This window comes from Vulpes vulpes, chromosome 9 (assembly GCF_048418805.1).
Source record: "Vulpes vulpes isolate BD-2025 chromosome 9, VulVul3, whole genome shotgun sequence".
In the NCBI taxonomy this organism is placed as follows: domain Eukaryota; kingdom Metazoa; phylum Chordata; class Mammalia; order Carnivora; family Canidae; genus Vulpes; species Vulpes vulpes.
This window is the reverse complement of record NC_132788.1, coordinates 2864563-2883286: the sequence shown is the minus strand read 5'-3', so window position 1 is coordinate 2883286 and position 18724 is coordinate 2864563. Positions and strand designations below refer to the sequence as shown.

Genomic DNA, 18724 nt, shown 5'->3' with positions numbered 1-18724 from the left:
GATTATCCATTTTTTTCTCAAGCACAAACCGGTTCCTCCCTGCTGCATGTCGAAATGCCCACTGCATGAGCCTCCTCGTGGTTATAGTTGTTTGACAGCCCAGGTTCTCCTGGAACATGTGCCATCCCTGTGTCTCCGGCTGGCTTGGGCTCCATCACTCATGTCATTTCATTTTATTGTGTGAAGTTTTTTTATTACGAAAAACTTCCTACGAAAAACGTAGAGAAGTAGGAAGAATGATGAACAGCTTTCTACCTCTCACACAGATTCCATGGTTATAATCATGTGCTTCATCTACAGCAGTGTATTTTTATGAATGATTTCAAAGTATATTAAAAACATCCTAACACTTTAAATACTTCAGCATGCAGCTCAAAAAGTTAAAAAACAAAACAAAACAAAACAAGAAAGACATGCTTAGACACAGCCACAACGTTACTGTTGTATCTAGCAGGAGTACTGGTCCCCAGGCTGTATTCTTAGTGTCTCAAAGTGTTATTTTTTTTTAAAAAAACCAGGATTCCATTGAGATGAACACACTATATATTTTTTAATCTTTTTGTATTTTTAAATGATTCGAATCTCAAATAACAGCTTGCGCCCCTGCCTTGCCCTTTTAGTCCAGCACACTGGCTTTGGAAGAGAGGAGGTTGCTTGTCCTGCAGAATGTTCCACCCTCTGGATTTGTCTCATTTCCTTGTGGTGTCACTTGTGACATTCCTTCCCCCCACCCCCTTCCCCCAATATTCTGTTTGATCTAAAGGCCTCATTAGCTTTGGGTCAAACATCTTGCTTCGCATCTGACCTGTGTGTAGTGAACTTGTGCCTTTATCTTGTGTCCTATGTGGATACACGTAGTGCCTCTGCATCCCATGACGGGATGCTAAGACTGACACTGGGCCAGGCGGGGCCCCTCCTCTTAAACCCTGGTTATTTGGTCACATTTATGCTTGGATGTAGCCGGCAGCTCCGTGCCGCTAAACTTTCTACAGAACTCTGGCGTAGCGGGAAGTTTCTTGCAGCTGCGTTGTGGGCTGTACCTCTGATGAGTGTCAGGGATGGTAACAGATGGGGACTTGGCCTGGCACAGCACCCCCTGCTCTGTGCACCACAGTCTCGTTACCCAAGTGCCGTAAGTTGGGGCAAACTGGCTCAGAAGAGGCCAGGAGCTTCCTCAGGATATGGTGCTTGGGGGCACTGGAACTTAGGAAATCAGGACACCAAGGCCCACATCCTTACCTTCGACGTTCGTTCATTGCCGGTAATTCAGGCAATAGATTTTTGGCCAGTTCATAATAATTTTTATTTATGACGGGCACATTATTTATTATTTCTAAAGCTGTTATTTGGCAGACTAGGTCGTCTGCCCTCGGTGATTAAGAATTGATTGTGGTGTTATTACTGTGTTTCTCTGTGTATATCAGAGTTTCAGTAAAATTTACTTAAGAATATTAGGAAAGATGTGTTAGAGGAACTATCATAGGTGTCTCAAAAAAAAAAAAAAAAAAAAGAAAGAAAAAAGAATGCCACTAGGCTTTTGAAGAGATGAAATGGTGCAGAGGGTCCCCTTGAGCTTTGGACAGAAGGTGTTGCATTTGGAAGTTACTTATTGTGCTTGTGCGTTTTGAACAGTGTAGGAAATTTTTGACACTTTGAAATAAATGTAATAATCTAAAATTCTTGTGTACTTTCTTTTAAAATCGATCTATAGCTGCCTGGCTTATGTTTATTTTTAAATTTGTTTTGCAATTTGGTATTTCATATTGATTCTTTGGCTACCTTATAGATCGTGAATAATTACTTGAATCAGACTGTTTAAATTACCATTTTTGTAGATTGAAAAAAAATTCCTTAGAAAATTATGTCATCTGCTGTATGTAGTTCTTTACATGGAATCAGTTCTTTGATAGTTAATTGAAGGCTGATTCTGAAATAAACTATTTGAATACTTTTAAGAAATTTTAAGATTGTGTTTCAGGGAAGAGAACATTTTTCTAATTTTATTTTTGCCTCCTCGTTTCATTTTAGAGAGTGGGGGTCCTTTAGTGATGGGTTAGTTTTCTACCTGGGTCCTGCCCCATAAAATCTGTTCCTACCACGCCTCCCTGCCCCCTTTTATTTTTAATATAAAAATGTTTTATTTCTTAGGTATTTGGTATTTTTTTTCTATTTTTATAGACATTGGCACATTGGTCAGTAGCTCCACCAGGGTTTAGAAGCTTTCTGTATGTCTAGGACTGTGGAGTCTGCCAGAAGTATTTTTCTTTTCATTCTGCTTTGCTGAAATTGCCACCTATCTGCAGCTTCTCAGCCGGGCCTGGCTGTAGCGGGGAGGCGGGTGGAGACACACAGTGTCAGGAAGGTTCTGGAAATGGGGGTGGAGGGGCCAGTTTGCTGTGGCCGTGGGGGCCCCGGCCTCCTCCTGGGCTGAGCGGGCCTCGTCTAAGCTCCCCAAAGCTGCCTTTGGTCGCTCCGGTGTGGGGAGGCTCGGATGAGCGATGACCAGGTGCTCTCAGTAGTGACGCGCCGAGGCCAGCCGCGGGCACGTCCACGTCATGATGACTCCTTCTGATGTTTTGTGTCAGGAACCGAGGAAGCCAATATTTACGCAGCTAGTGTTTCAGATGATAATTCAGCTAGTCTGTGGCGCCAGGGCGTCGAGCCAGAGCCAGCAGGGAAGCAGAAAGGTAAGAAGGCCGCCTCCTGCCCTCCTCTCCTGGCGGGGGCTCCCGGGCCCCCCGGCGCCTGGCGGCCTCGCGTGGGGGCACCGGCCTCTCCCGGGCCCCGCCGCTCTCGCAGGGGACGTGGTGGGCCCAGGGCCGGAGTGACTGCGAGCGCCCCTGACCTGGTGCTTCTGTCTCGTGTTCTCCGGTGTCTCACGTTGGGCCTCCGTGGAGAGTCTGCCTCTGGCGTAATCTTTCCCGGCATCTAAACGGGGCGGCGAGCGGCCTGGGGAGGTCATGCTAGTTGGGAGCCGTGCGGGAGACAGTGGGCGCTGGGGGACGGGCGGCCCCGGTGCTCCAGGCAAGGTCTGCGCCAGGGCTGGCGGGCGAGCGGCCAGGGGGAGGGGGCCTGTGCGCCTCTTTGGGAAAGAGGCCGAGCTGCTGAAGGGGCCAGGGAAGACCCGAGGGTCCGTGAGCAGGAGCCCCGGCCGAGGGGTGAGGGGGAAGCTGCTGTGCGCAGTCTCTGCCTGGGTATCGGCCCTGAGATCCAGCAGCGGCATGTGACCCCCAGTCTGTCCCCAACACCAGTGGTGTGAGATTTGAAGAGCGCTTGGGGGTCTGGAGTCTAGGGCCCCCGGCTGCACAGTGACTGTCACGTGCTGGGCTCTTCCAGTGCAGACCAGGTGGCGTGGTGTCGAGGAGAGGGTCTGCGGCTACCTGCTCTGGTCCCGGTGCAACCCCGTCCCAGGGAGGAGCCCGAGCCGAGTCCCCCATTGCTGTCACCCTGTCCTGGGGGCACAGTCTGGAAACGTGATTCCTGGGCCCCTCCTAAGCACCACACGCTTCCTCAGGCCCTGTGAGCCCTGGACTCTGGGAGGCTCCTGTGTTCCATACATGTAGGTCCTGTAGGGCCTTGTGGTTCCCGTTGCCCCATATGCCTGGCCCCCCTTGTCCCCAGAGCCACCTTCTATAGGCCACTTTGACCAGTGACAGAGCTCTGAAGTCTGCCTCAGCAGACAGACAGAGGTGTCTGGGGAGCACACTCCTCCTGCGTGGGCATGTGTGTCCTCAGGGTGACCCCGGGCCTGGCCCTTGTGCGTGTGAAAGGTCCCTGTGTGGAGGTGGGGCTGCAGTCAGGGAGGGGCTCTCCTGGGGTGTCCTTGGCTCTGACCCGGACCCGAGCAGTATTGGCGCTTCTGCAGATGTGGTCATGCATTTTAAGTGTGTCACATGGACAGTATCCTCTTGTGACTTTGAGTCCCCCTCCCCCTCCTGTGCTCACTTTCTTGTGGCCACGTAGGTCCCATTTGTGCCCCAAAAGGAGCCCTTCAAGAAGAAGGTAGGTCCGTGGGGAGCTGGAGAGATGCCCTCTCATTCAGGGGCTGATGGAAGGACCTTTGCTAATGAGCCAGGGACGGAGGGCCCTGGTCGTGGTCACCCCGTCGTGACCCGTGCTCCCCTGCGTATCTGCTGTTGCTTGATCTCTGATCTCTCTCATTTGTCTGTGATCCACTCTGCTCTCCTCATGCCCCTGTTGCCTCCTTTCATTAATAGCATTTTAAAATTCACGGTTTTCTTGGTTCTTTGTCTTTCGATCTTTGAAAATAAAGTGATGGCAGTGGGACAGTGGGACAGTGGGCACGGCTGTGGGGACGGGGCTGTGTCCCTGGCAGATGGCTGCATGGCTCAGTGTGTGTTTTCCCCTGGTCCTGCTAGCTAATACACTGAGCTTTACCAACACAAAAGTCGGTTTTCTCACGTGCTGCTTTTTTTTTTTAATAGGCGACTCCCCTAGTGATGCAGGTGAGCAATGGCCTGAACTGAGTGTATTGGTGTAGATTGTGTGTGTGTAGATACCAACGTGTACTCCCAGATTTGTTATACACAGTGAAAGTAATTTAAGGAAACATAACTATACCACTTTAAGATTTAATTTACTTGTCTTATGCTCCAGGAGAATGTATTTCACGATTATTTCCAGAGTAAAAAGTTTATTCCTAAATTCAAAGTCCGATTTATTCTGTTTTCTAAAATACAAAGCCCTTTTACTGAAGATGGGGGAGCAAATTGGATTGCTTTAATAGTTAGGGTTTGCACTTACTGATTAAGTCATTTTTTTAAAATGAAGAAAGCCGTATTCAGATCATAAAAATAATTTGGTACATACCCAAAGTAGCACAGTTTTTAAATGCAGAAAAATAGGAAGTAGGAAAGAAAAGCACTGCTTCTAACATAAATGAATGTCCTTCCAGAGCCCCCGTTGTGTGTGTTACTAGACCCATTACTGCACTCGGTTATGTGTTAGAACGGTGGGTCTGGCGAGGGACTGCCACGGTTTGCTGGGGTGGCCCAGCATCCGCCACTAATACAAAAGGTGGCCGGTCGTAGGATCACACGTGTCCATCCCTCTCAGGTTGTTTCTCCCTTAAGTTAAATTCCTTGACTCGATCAACCTACCTTTTGAATTCTCTTTCCTAAGAAATTGAACCAGTGTGTTTGCCGGGGTTTGAGTGCACCCATCTCCCCAGATCTTCACCAAATCTAGATGTGAAATGTCTGCTTTAACTTCATGAAAATGATAGATGAATAAAGCTCGTTTATATTTGCGATCATTTGAGTGCTGTCCTTTCAAACACTTATTACCTGTTTGTGTTTCTTCCTTTGTGAATTGCTGACTGGATTGTCATGGTTCAGAAGGAGAAGTTGGACCTTCTGGCCCGGAGAAGTCTGAGGTGTCAGAGAGTTCTGAGCTGCCGAGCGAGCTTCCAGCCAACATCAGGTGTGCTGGCTCCAGTCCGACACCCAGGCAGCCACCCACCCCCACCCCCACCCCCATGCTTCTCTCTGCACCTTCTGCGGTTTGTAAATAGTGCTTGAGCTTAATTATGAGGAATTGCTGGTACCATTTATTTAGTTTTCCTATACTGGGTACAAGTTACTACACATAGGCCAGTTTAAAGATTTAGGGAAATTCGTAATTATGGTAAATTATGTTTTGATTACCAAGATTTACATAATTACTTTCTGGGCCTTAAAATTAATGAAAACATAAGATTAAAAGATGGATACTTTCTTTTTTAAAGATTTTATTTATTCATGAGGGACAGAGAGAAAGACAGAGACACAGAGGGAGAGGGAGAGGGAGGTTCCCCGTGGGGATCCTGATGCAGGACTCAATCCCAGGACCATGGGATTCCAACCTGAGCCAAAGGCAGACGCTTCATCACTGAGCCACCCAGGTGCCCTAAAAGATGGATACTTTTAAACTTTCACGTTAGTGGGATGTTCTTAACATTGTGCAGACTGTGTCTTGACTAGCATGTCGATGGCTGGCGGGAAGTTAGTGCTAACGTTGACCTGGGTTTTCTGTTATCCTGTTTGAAATGTGCAAGGGTGTCATATCCTCTTTTTGGTTTTTCCATATTTGGGTTTAGAAGAATACCTCGGCCCGGGAGTGCGAGACCAGCACCTCCCCGGGTGAAGCGCCAAGACAGTGTGGAAGCTCTGACGCCTGACAGGTGAGGCCTCTTTGGGAGGCTGTGCTGGGTGGAGGGTGTAGGGGCAGGAGTGGGGGCCAGAGGCAGTGCCACTGCCAGCTGACGGGGGAAGGGAAGCCAGGTCAGGCCCTGACCCAGGCCACACAACAACCACATAGTTCAGTTAGCTGAAGAGAAGAACGTGCCCATGCACATGCAGCTAAAGCTTTACAGCACGTGGGGAAATTATTCTTTGAGAGGAGGTGGGGGGGTGGTTTCTAAGCTAAAAACAATGAGGGGAAAAAAGAGGAAAACAAATATTTAAGGCTAAATTGCACAGCCTTGTAAAACGAAAGGTCAGAAAGTCATAAATGATATAAAAGCAGGCCACAGACAGGGTTCTCTGAGTGTTACAGGTGTACCTGTGGGTGAAGTGTGATCTTTAGAGGGAAGTATGAAAAATCAAAACAAAAAAATAGACAAACCACGCTGGACCAGAGTGGTTTCAGATAGAGCAGGAGGCAGGAATTAGAGACGGGTATGGACGTGGACTCAGGTTGTGTTGCCGAGGGAAGCCAAGCAGTGACACAGTAGGTAGTGGGAGGGGTAGGACTTGGTGGAGAGGAGGTGCTAGGCAGGGAGTGGTGGCCAGGAGGAGGCTGCTGTCTGGGGCCACCTCGCCACCCTGCCCCAGTGTTTGCCACTCGGAAGAATAGGGCCCTCCAGGTGAGGGGCTGCAGGTGGAGCTGGTGTCCAGAGAGTGCAGCCAGGGGAGGGGCAGAGGGAGGAGGGCGGGCAGCACAGAGGGCAGGACGCACCAGGTCGCAGGCCTGCTGGCCTTCACTCAGCTTCCCCCCATATTTTGTGATGTTCTAGAGGTAGGTGGTGGCTAAACTCCTCTCATCCCGGGGCCCGGGATGCATGGGGTTGATGCAGACGTGCGACCAACAGCACTCCTCTCTTTAGGACAGGGAGTGGTAAAATCGTCGCCAGCGTGATTGTGGACACGCAGAACTCTGACAATGAGGAAGACGATCAGTTTGTGGTGGAGGCTGCCCCCCCGCTCCCTGAGATGTCAGAACTTGAAATGGTGAGGCAACGCGAGTGTCGGTTTTTGTCATTGCACTTGGATGACACTGGAGCTCATATGCCAGCGTTTAAGTTGATGGAGACAAAACGTGCCTCTGATTTTTCAGTTAGATTTCTGTCTGCCTTAATTTTGTCATTGCTTTGAGGAGACCCTATGGAAACAGGATTTCAAGAATCAGCTTTTTCCTCCTTGCTCTCCTGTCCAGGTGCCCGCGGTGGACGTAGAGGACGAGGAGAAGCACGGTGAGTGCTGGGCCTGGCAGGTGTGGTGCAGAAGGTGTTGGTCAGGTCTAAAGAGCACGAGCAGGTCACTGCGGCATGGGTGGGCGCCTCCTCGCTTGGTGGCTTTTGGTCCGGGAGACAATGGGTGCTGGGCGCTGGGACCCTGGAGCTCGCTGTCAGCAGCCTCTGACGTGGTGTGCAGTTACATTAGAGGTTAGACCTCTAGGGTCATTCCCAAATTGACAATATTTGTGGCATTACTTGTTCCCTTCCCAAGGATCTTCTTTGATTTCAAACATTTGCAGAAGCAGAGAGTAGTCTGACGAACCCCCTTATACAGGTCACGGCTTCAGCAGTGATGGGCTCATGTTTTCTCTAAGCCTCCTCCTGCTGCAGACCCCTGCTCCCCTAACTGTTCTCAAGTTCTAGAGAAGACCGTTTTCTTTGGTTAACTTGTCACGTGTATCTCTAAAAGATAAGGGTTCTCCAAAACATAACCACAATTCTGTGTGGTATATTAAAAAACAAAACAATTCCCTAATATCATCACAGTTTTTCCAGTTTTATAAATTTTTTTTTTCTAGTTTGAGTCAGAATCCAGATAAGGTCACTGCATTGGAGTTGATTGATCTCTTAGCCTCTCAGCCTGTCTGTCCCCGTCCCTCTGCCTTTCCCTTGTAACATATTTGTTGACGAAGCTGGCTGGTTGTCCTTCAGGGTTTCCTGCAGTTGACTGTTGCTTATTACATGCCCGTGATAAGGTTTTTCACGTGTTCTTCCATTCTTGTAACTTGGTTCCAGAGACTTGAAGAGATGCAGGTTTGGGGCAGGAATGCTAGTCAGTGGTGTTGGTTCTTCCTGACGTCTGCTCGTGACGTTAGCCTGCATCATTAAGGGTGACATTCTCGTCCTACCCTCCCTTCCTTGGGGTTTAGCTGGAGGACACTGTGGTGCAGAGCTTCCTCCCCCACCTCTGCCCCAAAGCGCAGCCTCTAGGGAGAGGGTTTTCCTCCCAGTGAGTTTGTGTCCTGGCACCGTCCAAGCTGACTAGGGAGGGCTTGTGGGGTGATGGCTGTAGATCCCTCTCCTACCTGTATGAAGTCCTGGGTTTTCCTTTAGCACATTTGATGTGCCTCACTTCAAGCCAAATCCTTTCTCACTAATGTTCAGATTGTCCAATATGTAACCGAGGGAGCCTGTTTGAGTGGTTTTTGGGGGCTTTTGACACATCCCAGGAGACTTTGAAGCTTCCTTGTTTTCTGAGACGACCAGATGTTTCAGGCTCATTTTGTGTATTTCCTGCCCCATAGCTGGAACCCTCCCATTTCCCCAAGGAGCCTGGCTGCGGGTTGCTTCTGGGTTGGTCATTGTTTCCAGGGGTTTTCTTGCCCTTTTTTTTTTTTTTTTTTTTTTAATGAGAAAATATATCCAAGTTCATACTGGTATTTCCAACGCAGCTTTACTAGAGTCTTTCCTAAATTTTTTATTTTATATGTATGTGTCTATCTCATGCCCCAAATCCTGGCTCCCAACGTCACCATCTGTTTGCCTTACCCTATGGCATGCACGGCATCTTTAGACCACCACCACCGGTCACTAGCAACAACAATTACTGAAAACACTATCGGGTGTTTCTTGGGAGGTCAGGTCTGTCTGTTCTCAGGTTATGTCCCATCAGGGATGGACAGACAACCACTCTGTTGCAAAGTTACAAAGCAATTCTTTGTTGGGCTGTGCTTGCCAGTTTGATATTATTAGGTGTATTAGTTTCATTTTGGTTTCAATTTTAAGGCATTGAAAAATCTGATTTTATTTATGTAAAATAATACATTTCCGAGGTGGAATGTACCAAACAATGTATATTCTGAGATTGGGGCCTCCACCTGCCCTCTCCCTGTAGGTAATGGTAAGAAATATGGCTTATACTTTGATTTAAAAAACTGTAAGTTAGTACATGTGCGTGGAGTGTGTGTGTGCATTTAGCAGTATCTGCGTGTCTCTGTTTTGCTGTTGTGACTTGGCATCGTGTGTTGGCGTTCGTCCCCCAGCAGCACAGACAAGTCATCCTCACTGCTGCTCACAGCTGAGCCCTCCTCTGCCATCCGGGTGCTTCGGGGCGTATGCAGCCAATTTCATATGGATGTGCATTTGCATGAGACAGTATTCTAAAGAAAATGTTTTGTATGATATTTACCCCCATGGGCAAATTTTCTTTTTAAAAGGAAGTTGAAGGCTCTTGAACTAATATAAAAGGAATAATTGTGCTTAGAAACAGAGTTGGCACACCTGTTTGTGACAAGGTGGCTATATGTTTGAATGTCCATCTACGTGTCCTCATAATTCTTTTCTGTTTCCAATGTTTTTTTTTTTTTTTTAACCTTTGAGGAGCTGATTTCTTTGAAACACTCTGAAGTTTTATAGTTAATTTCTACCACCAGCTGTATTAGACTATTGTAGACTCCAAGCAAATAAAGATGATTTGAAGCCGTGTAGAATATAGAAAGAGGAAAAACAAGAAACTAGTGTTTAGAGAATAACATAAAATCACTGATTCTCAACAGGAGGACTTGTGAAAAAAATTCTGGAGACCAAGAAAGATTATGAGAAGTTACAGCGGTCACCCAGACCTGGAGAGAAGGTAAGGAGTGATGCCTGCAAATGTGCTCATCAGCAGAGTCCGCTGACACACTTTAAAGCTCCCCGCTCCACCTCCTCCTTGGTTGGGAGGATAGAAAATTCCGGGCTCCTCCGGCGTGTCCTGGGTGAGGGCTCAGGAGTCCAGGCCAAGGGCCTGTTCTGCTCTGATCCCGTGGCTGTCCCCTTCCAGCCTCGTCCAGTCCCTCTCCCTGCTTGCAGAGTCGGGAGGCTGGCCGCCTGGCCCTGGCTGCCTCCACACTAAGAGACCAGGGAGTTTTCAAGTCTGGCTTTTAAATCCAGGTGCTGCTTATCCCTGGCCTGCCAGCTGTCTTTCTTGCAGCTGTGGGATGTTGTTTGTTGGGACCCACAGCTCCTGGCCAGCCACTGCCCCTGAGCATATGACCCTGAGCGAATACTTGCCAGCCACATAGTAGGCCTCAAATGTCACAGCTACGTTTCTGTTATAGTCATTTTAAAAAATAAGAATATATCTTCATTTACTGGTTTTGTAACAGAAAGATGTTTCTTGGATAGTTTCAGCAGCAGCCAACAATTCCAGGAAGTTTTACACACACGCACAGATAATTCTGCCTCAGATGTCCGGGTTTGTAATGAAGATGTGGCTTGAAACAGCAGGGAGGGGACTCTGCAGTTGAGAGCCACCTCAGGGGGGCCCCGGAACAGTCCCAGGAGAAGAGGGCTCCCCGGGGCTCTACTCCACGGCACCACCATTGGCTCCTCTGGGAGGAGAATGGTCTTTCTGTGGTCCATTGTCTGTGCTGTGAAATTTTCATGTCATAGGCCTTTTCACAGGCCCGAGGGGCTGTCCTGGTGTCCCTGGCAGCATTTCTGGGACCCAGTCGGAAACCGTGAGTGTGTCCCTCCAGGCTGTTAATGTAGGCAACCTTTGAAGCTTCAGTTGGTTTAAATTTTATAGCCCTGTTTGCTATGCGATGCACACAAGGTCTGTGCTTTAGGCTTTCGTCTGAAGAGTAAATTTCAGAGTACATACTTTGACTTTAGAAGATAAAAGGGAAAAATGTCCTTGAGTGGTGAACATTTGCTGCTTTAGAAAAGTACAGCTAGTAAGTGCTTCAGAGTCCGGGTGATGTGTATTGCAGACAGGGAACAAGGAGGCTGCTCTGCTCTGTTTTCCGTAGTACGCTCATAAACATCAGATTTAAATTTCACTGATTGGTCTTCTGAAAACAGCTTAGAGTTTTAAAATAAAAGCAATTAAAACGTACAGGAAAAGTTGATGTCCTTTCTGCCTCTGCCCCAACCCCACTGTCCCTAGGGCAGCCACAGGGACAAACTTGTTGTGAGCCATACTTTAAACACAGCTGCCTCTGCTTGGGTGAGTTTTCAGTGCTGCCCTGTTGCTGGCATGTGACGCAGATCACTTTCTTTGGGCACCATTATGTTCTGAGACCCTCCCTGTGTGGATACCTGGGGGTCTAGTTCAGTCATCTTAATTGATGACTGGTATTCCAGTGTTTGTTCGTTAATTCCTTTAATGGTGGACATAGGTTTCGTCAGCCTTCCACAGTTATAAACTCTGACGAACTCCTTTCATGTGTCTCCTGGCATGCAGATGCCAGTGTCTCTCGGAGCACCAGTCGGCAAACATTTTCTGAGAAGGGCCAGATAGTAAATATTTTAGGCTGATGAGCCGCGTACAGTCTGTTGCAGCTTCTCAGCTCTGCTGATGTAGCCTGAAAGCAGCCCTGGTGTAGACAGCAGTAAACCATGTGTGTGGCTGTGTTCCAGTAAAGCTTTATTCACAACAACAGGACCCAGCCTGGGGCTGGAGTTTGCGATCCTGCTTTAGAGTCTGTGTCCACGCTCAGAATTGCTGTGCCAGAGCACGTACAGAGCTTCGATTTCACCAGGTACTGCCAAATTAGTCCTCCAAGTGGCTGTCCCCAGGTACTGTCCCAGTGGAACAAGAGTCTTCCACGTGTGCACCGTCCACAGGCAGCATGGTCAACTTGTGCATCCCCCTCCCCGCCCCACCCCGCAGTGGCCCATGCCCTGCGGCCTGTGGGGTCCCTCCCAGCCACCTCCCGCCAGGGCCCAGCAGCTGCTCCTCTGCATTTGGCCACTGTGGTTGGTGTTTCCCAGAACTGCAGTTGAGTGGAGTCAGGGGGCATGTGCTCCTGCTTGGCCTGGCTTCTTTCAGTCATCACAATTATTTTGAGATCTGTTTTTCAGCAGGCATCAACAGTTCATTTCTTTTTATTGCTGGGTAGTGCACTGTCTGGATGCACCACAGTGTGTGTATCCATCTGTCAGGTCATGAGTGTTTGGGTCATTTCTAGTTTGGGTCTCTTGCAGGTAAAGCTGTGGAGAACATTCACATACGAGTTCCACGTGGACGAACACTTTCATTCCTTGGGGTAAATACCGAGGAGCAAGACCGCTGGCTCACATAGTCAGCGAATATTGATCTTTCTAAGAAACTGCCCAGTGTTTTCCAAAGTGGTCGTACCACTTATGTTTTCACCACGGCCTGTGAGAGTTCCGGTTTTTTCCTGTCCGCATCAGTGCTTGGAACGGTCACATTCTTTGTGTTTTAATATGCATTTCCTTAATGGCTGATTATGATTTGGTCGTGACTGCTGATTCCTTCTCTTGGCTCTTTTCTTAGTATTGAAGTCTCCGTGTTACTAGCTTTTCTGATCATTTGAGCTAATCCTTTCTCTTTGCTTTACAAGTCAGTTTCCTGAGTGGGTATATTCCGTTTTTCTATTTCTTTTGGAATTGAGAGATCTACAGCATTAGTGGCTTAAATGAGGTGGTAGGTGCTTTAGCTCACAACTCAGAGTCTGCAGGTGGCTGTGGCCAATGTGTGACCCTGTGCCTTAGGGCGCCTCGCGGTCCAAGGAGGCTGTCCAGGTCCATCCAGCAGGAAGGAGGGAAGGGGAAGAAGAGAAGGAGAGGAACATGCCTCTTTCCTTCTAGACTATTTCTCGGAAGTTGTACGTACTACTTCCACTTAGGTGATACTGGCCAGATCTTTGCCAATAAGGGACAGTGAAGTGAAATCCTTACTCCAGGCATCGGTTTGCTTAGGTAACAATCAGGTTCCACACAGACTAGAGTTTGCCAAATTTTCTCGCTGCCTGGCATGTGCAGAAAATGATATTTGCAAGGCACGTGGGTGAGCGGAGGAAGCTGGCTGCCTGGCTGGGGGCCGAGGGTTTCTGGAAGCGGCACATCTCCCACATGTGGGCTGCACACGGGGCAGGAAGCTTGGCTGTGGGAGGGGGAGCAGAAACCAATGTCCGGGCCGTGCCCTCCCCAGCCTTTCTCCAGGGAACTGTTTTGTTCATGTTTTACAAAGTCATGGCATAAGGATGTTTCAACTATGCTTTTATGATTTAAAAAATATATCTATAGTTAAGTTTTCTTTTTCTTCCAAAAATTTTGTCTTTTTTTTCTTTGATGAGACTTTAAAGAAACTATTGAAAAAAAAAGAAAGAAACTATTGAAATACGCACCCTCTAGCAAAGACTCAGCTTCTGGTTTTGCAGATACTCACTTCTGTTTTCATTTCATTGATTTCTCCTCTTCTTTATTTTTCCTTTTAATTTCTTTGGTTATTTACGTTTTTAGTCTCTTGTGTAAAATACTTAGTTCATTTATTTTTAGTCTTTGAAATGAATATGAAATGAATATGCTTAGGGCTATTCATTTCTTTTAAAATTTTAAAATTAATTTTAGAGAGAATTCACTTGAGCACGGGGGAGGGGCAGAGGGAGGGAGGGAGAGAGAGAGAATCCAAGCTGACTCCATGCTGAGTGGAGCCCGACACAGGTCTCGATCCCATGACCCTGAGGTCATGAGCTGAGCTGAAATCAAAAGTCAGATGCTCAATTGACTGAGCCACCCAGGCGCCCTAAGGCCATACATTTTTCTTTAAGCATGCTTTATTTGAATTTATTAAATATTAATATTCAAAATTCCTAAGGATCCTGTTCTTTAGTTTTGAAACATAAGGATTTTTAGAAAGTCTTTTTGTGGACAAGTTCTAATTTCATGTTCAAAGAATATGGTCTGTATGATATCTATTACTTGGAATTAAGCCTTTCCTTGTGGCCTAGTCTGAGGTCAGTTTTTATAAGTGTTTCCAAGTGTTTGCAAAGTGTGTCTGCTCTGTGTGTTTGGGGCCAGACTCCAGTGGCCCTGGTTGATTTTGCAGAGAGGCGACGATAAGACCGCTCAAAACGCATAGGCCACGTCTGCCTGTTGTCATTATTGACTTGTACGTGCTCGTCATGATAGTAATTGCTTGTCTTCCCTCTGTCTCACTTAAAAATTCAGATGGTAGATGTTTACTCTGGTTTTCATGTAAATCATGTTGTGCCTCTAGTCTGGGTGCTTCTCATTGTTTGGAGGGAGCACTGTTTTCTGTGCTTACGAGATAATGAGCTTGCAGTGGAGCCATCCCTGCGGCCTGCCTTTGGAGTGGCGCTTGAAGGAAAGCTATTTCTTACTGTACTGATGGACTTGAATAATACATTACAAAATAAATATGCACATCAGGACTGCTTTGAGCATTTTCTTCATTATCCTGGCCGACTTGCTGTCTTTTCCAGAGGAAATATAAACTTTGTTAATAGTAAGATACTAGCTCACGCCAGCATTTTATTTCCTTCAGATTTATGAAGACGTTGTTGAAAAACAACCAAAAAAGCAGTTTTATTAGCGTTTCTTCTGCTTTAAAAGTACTTGCTTTTTGAACTTTATAAACGAAGATGCTTTAGATGATAGCAGCGACTTCAGAGACAGCTCTCTCACTGCAAAGTGCTGGCCACGGCTTCTCATTCCTTATCTGCTGTCCCCGCTTACCTGCTCTTCTGTTAGCCTTCTTCGTGTCGTGTCTTTTCTAATCGAGTGTAAATTGCAGATGCTTTCTCTTTTCATTGAAATTCTTTATTTTGAAGTCACATATTTCTCTGAGTTTCCTTTTTAGTTCATTTCAAGTTTGTGTGATTTTACTTGCTCCGCCTTCTTGGTCATGTAAACTGCAGCCTCTGGAGGCCGTACGTGTCTTCAGATGAGAGCTTGGCGTTGTGTTTACTTTGACGTGAATGCATGGATTTACTGCCCTCCTCGGTGAAGGTTGTGAGAAGGGCCTCCTGTGGCAACCAGGTGGCAGTAGGGATTGTGGATAGTCATCCGAAAGAGCACGTATTTGGGAATGTGTATCTTGAAATGACTGTTGATGAGTAAAATGACCTTACCCTGAACATGGTGTATTTCAGTTACAGTAACAAATAGTGAACGATTGTTAGAGCAACTCTTACAGGAAAGGCAGGGATTTCGATTTTAATTCTCTTGCTTGTGTGATCCGAGTAGATCGCTAGGTTATTTCTTACTTGGGTCACTAGGTGGTGCCGTTTCATCACAAACCCTTGCACCCTCTTCGAGAAAGCTGCCTCCGAATCCCTCCTTAACTGCAAGTCTGCACCTGATAAGAAGAGTATTTTTAGTTTGGATGTTTGTGGTCCTGGTATTATTGGATGGATTTTAATTTTTTATTTTTGCTAGAAGCACTGTTTGCATTTAAATAGCTGTGAAAGAAAGAAAAGGGACATATGCTAGATGTTCTTCACTGATGAGACTTGAGCAGCCAAACTGGGGAGCTGCCGACACGGACTTTAGTCATTAAGAGTGAGTTATTTATTCTAGGGAATAAGGTGATTGTCTTATGTTCCCAAGTATTGCAGTGCCTTCCAACATGCACATGGGGGATTTTAGGTTTTGGATATAAACTTGCTGCCAGCAAATAATCAACAATGTCACTTAAAAATATTTACAGATCTATGGCATGGATATATTATAGACCATGAAAATGGAAACTATCAAGACATTACATGTATATGAACTTTGTGAAGATAATTATGAGTAAATAGGCCTTCTTTGTATAAACAAAGGTCCTGATGTGGATAAAATATCAAAATACTGTACCTGAAGAAAAATGTCTACGAGACTTAAGGATTATAAAACTGTGACCAGCTCTAGTCTGACAAACATTTCCAAACTGAATGGTCCTCACCTTCTGGTTAGTATGTCTACTCGGTGAATGATAATATGATGAATAAAGACTATTTTTAGGCCAAGCTCCATGCCTACTAGCATGGAGTCTGCTTGGGATTCTCTCTCTCCCTCTGCCACCCTCCCCCTTGCATTCTCTCTCTCTCTCTCTCTCTCAAAAGATTTTTCCCCAAAAAAATAGCAGCTTAACATTTGTATCGTATATTTATCACTTTTCGAGGTTTACTCAGTTTGGCCTGATCAATATCCTGTTTGCTTTGCATAAACAAATCTTTACTTTGATTGACTTTTGACAGCCTGAGTCTAGCTGTAAATTCAGGTGCTAAGTGGTGCAGGTGCTGGTGTGGACACATGGGCACTGTGGCACACAGAGGAGGGAGGAGGGAGTGATGATGTAGCAGCCCCAGGATGAAAAGTGGCTGATAAGGATTAGAATTCAGGACCAAGTGACTGACAGGGCTTGGAACAGATGGGCGAAGCTCAGCGACACAAACACAGGTTGTGCAGGGAGCAGTAATGGAGCAGCAGGGATTCAGCACACATTCTGGAAGCTGTGGCCACCCCGCGACTGATGATGCCCTGGCCCCCTGAACTGTTCTCACTGGTGTGCAGAGGCCTGAAGATGGTCAGAAGTACCCGGTGAGATGTCAGGAAGGTGTGTCCAGGGGGAAGGGACCTTGGAGAGGAGAGGTGTACCCCTGAGCCTGGGTGAGCTGGAGGCAAGGTCTGGCTTCCTTCCCCCCTGAGAGCGGTGTTGCTGGCCAGGTGTCCTGCTTGCCCTGGTGGTTCCACCAGTGACCAGTGACCGCGGTGTGGGGGCCACGGCAGCTTTCCTCCCTCGGGCTGCGTTCCTGTGCCTTTAACGTCACCCCCACCTCGCGCTCCAGGCCTGCGTTCCACCTCCCATCTGGCTCCTGGGCACACGGGCAGCTTGGGGACCACAGGTGTGTGTTGGGACACAGGTACACGTGGGGTTCTCTCTGCTTTAGGTGGAGCAGTTGCTTCCAGAATTATTTTAACCCTAAAATTCCATGTTTCTTTGGCTTCTCTTTAAACAAGTTGATTTCTTGATAACTTTATTTCTTATTTCTTAGTTATTTTTGTCCTTTCTGAAACTTACCCATTTGTGCTGAGAAATAACATTCATTTGATTTTCCTGGTTGCTCTCTTTCTCGTTCTTGTCTGTTTGCTTCTGACGTCAAGAGTGGCTTCCAGCAGAGTGTGCTGGTGCTGGAGGGACGGGCTGGGCTGCTGAGTCAGGCTTGCTTGGGTGCAGTTGAACTCGAGGCTTGAGGGCAGGAGGAGAGACTCAGGAGGAGCGGACGTGGGCCAGCCGGTCACACAGCCTTGTCCTTTTTCTGCAGGAGATGGGTTTCAAGGGACTTTCTACAGTGATAAAAAACTGAAACGCTCGGCATGAAAGGACTCGTTTCCTACCTGTAGCAATGATGCACATACGGGTTTTCATAGTAGTGCGTTATCGAGGTTTCCTGACGGAATTCTCCAAACCTTTCTTTCTGGTTGAAGACCCCTCCCCATCAGCCGGGACCCCTTTAGTAACTGATGGAACCCCTTGGAGAGCTGTGTCAGAGAGGCCAGGTCTGAGCGTTACTTCGGGGTCTTGCCATACGTAAGCTTTACACTTCACAGACTATGCTTATGTCCCTTACAGGAAAAAAAAAAAAAAGATATTAAGATAAAATAGAAATGTGTTTAGTTTAGACATTAAGTTATTTATAAGTTGTAAATACACCATATGTGAACACATACTCTGAAGTATGCTCTTCCGTGTACACTCCATGTTACAAGCAAGACTCATTCTAAAAGTTTTATTTGTTATATTTTGAAACTCGAGAGTAATTTCCAAATATTAATATTTTTTGGTACTAAGATTCCAGGTAGCTCATGAAAGCTTTATTGTACCGTGAAGAGTTCATTTGCAGTGAAAAATGATAGAAAATAATGTAATACTAACAAGCAAACCAAATACAGTTAATGTTTTTATACAACCTTAAAAGCAACTCTTGAGGAAAAGCAGATTTAGAAGCAGGTCAGACATTCAGAGTTGTGAAGAGCACTTTTTAGAACTGTTGGATACTTCAGAGATGACTGATTGTGATGTTCAAGGTGCAGACGCAGCGCGTTGCCCTGTCCTTGCGGGGTCTCTGCTGCTGGCCTCCTGTTGGCTGTGGTCTCTGTGCAGCGTTCAGCCTCCAGTGGGGGGAGCAGATCGGGTTCTGGGATGGACCCCTTCCCCGATGGCCCATCGTGTGGGTGGCAGCAGGAACCGTAGTGTCCCAGCCTTTGGTGAGCGTCTGCCAAGTGGGGCTGGGGCCACGAGCTCGGCTGTGCGGTGGCTGTGCTGCCCCAGGGACTTCTTGTGTCCGGTTACAGAAAAGTTAGGAGTGGAATACAAGGAAGTCCCTGCACCCCCAGACCACTTGAGAACAAATTGCTGACTTGTTGACTAGATGAATTTCAGCAAATGGAACAAAAGTTAGAAGAGACAGAGGGAGATGGAAAGGACTGAACGGTCCAATGTGAGGCAGCACGCGGCAGAGTGACATAAGCACA

General features: G+C 47.0%; 1 protein-coding gene across 4 annotated transcripts in view; it reads left to right on the top strand.

Moving 5' to 3' along the window:
* TRAF3IP1 (TRAF3 interacting protein 1) overlaps positions 1-18724 on the top strand; it is a 60597-nt gene that overhangs the window by 19140 nt on the left and 22733 nt on the right. For 2 of the 4 annotated variants that reach the window (XM_025984350.2, XM_025984346.2), the window contains 7 exons: positions 2586-2687; positions 4446-4466; positions 5358-5442; positions 6098-6181; positions 7106-7229; positions 7435-7471; positions 10012-10088. In XM_025984350.2, the coding sequence (XP_025840135.1) occupies positions 2586-2687; positions 4446-4466; positions 5358-5442; positions 6098-6181; positions 7106-7229; positions 7435-7471; positions 10012-10088 (530 nt within the window). The remainder of the gene's footprint in view (positions 1-2585; positions 2688-4445; positions 4467-5357; positions 5443-6097; positions 6182-7105; positions 7230-7434; positions 7472-10011; positions 10089-18724) is intronic. The other 2 variants (XM_025984347.2, XM_025984348.2) reach the window with 2 other exon arrangements.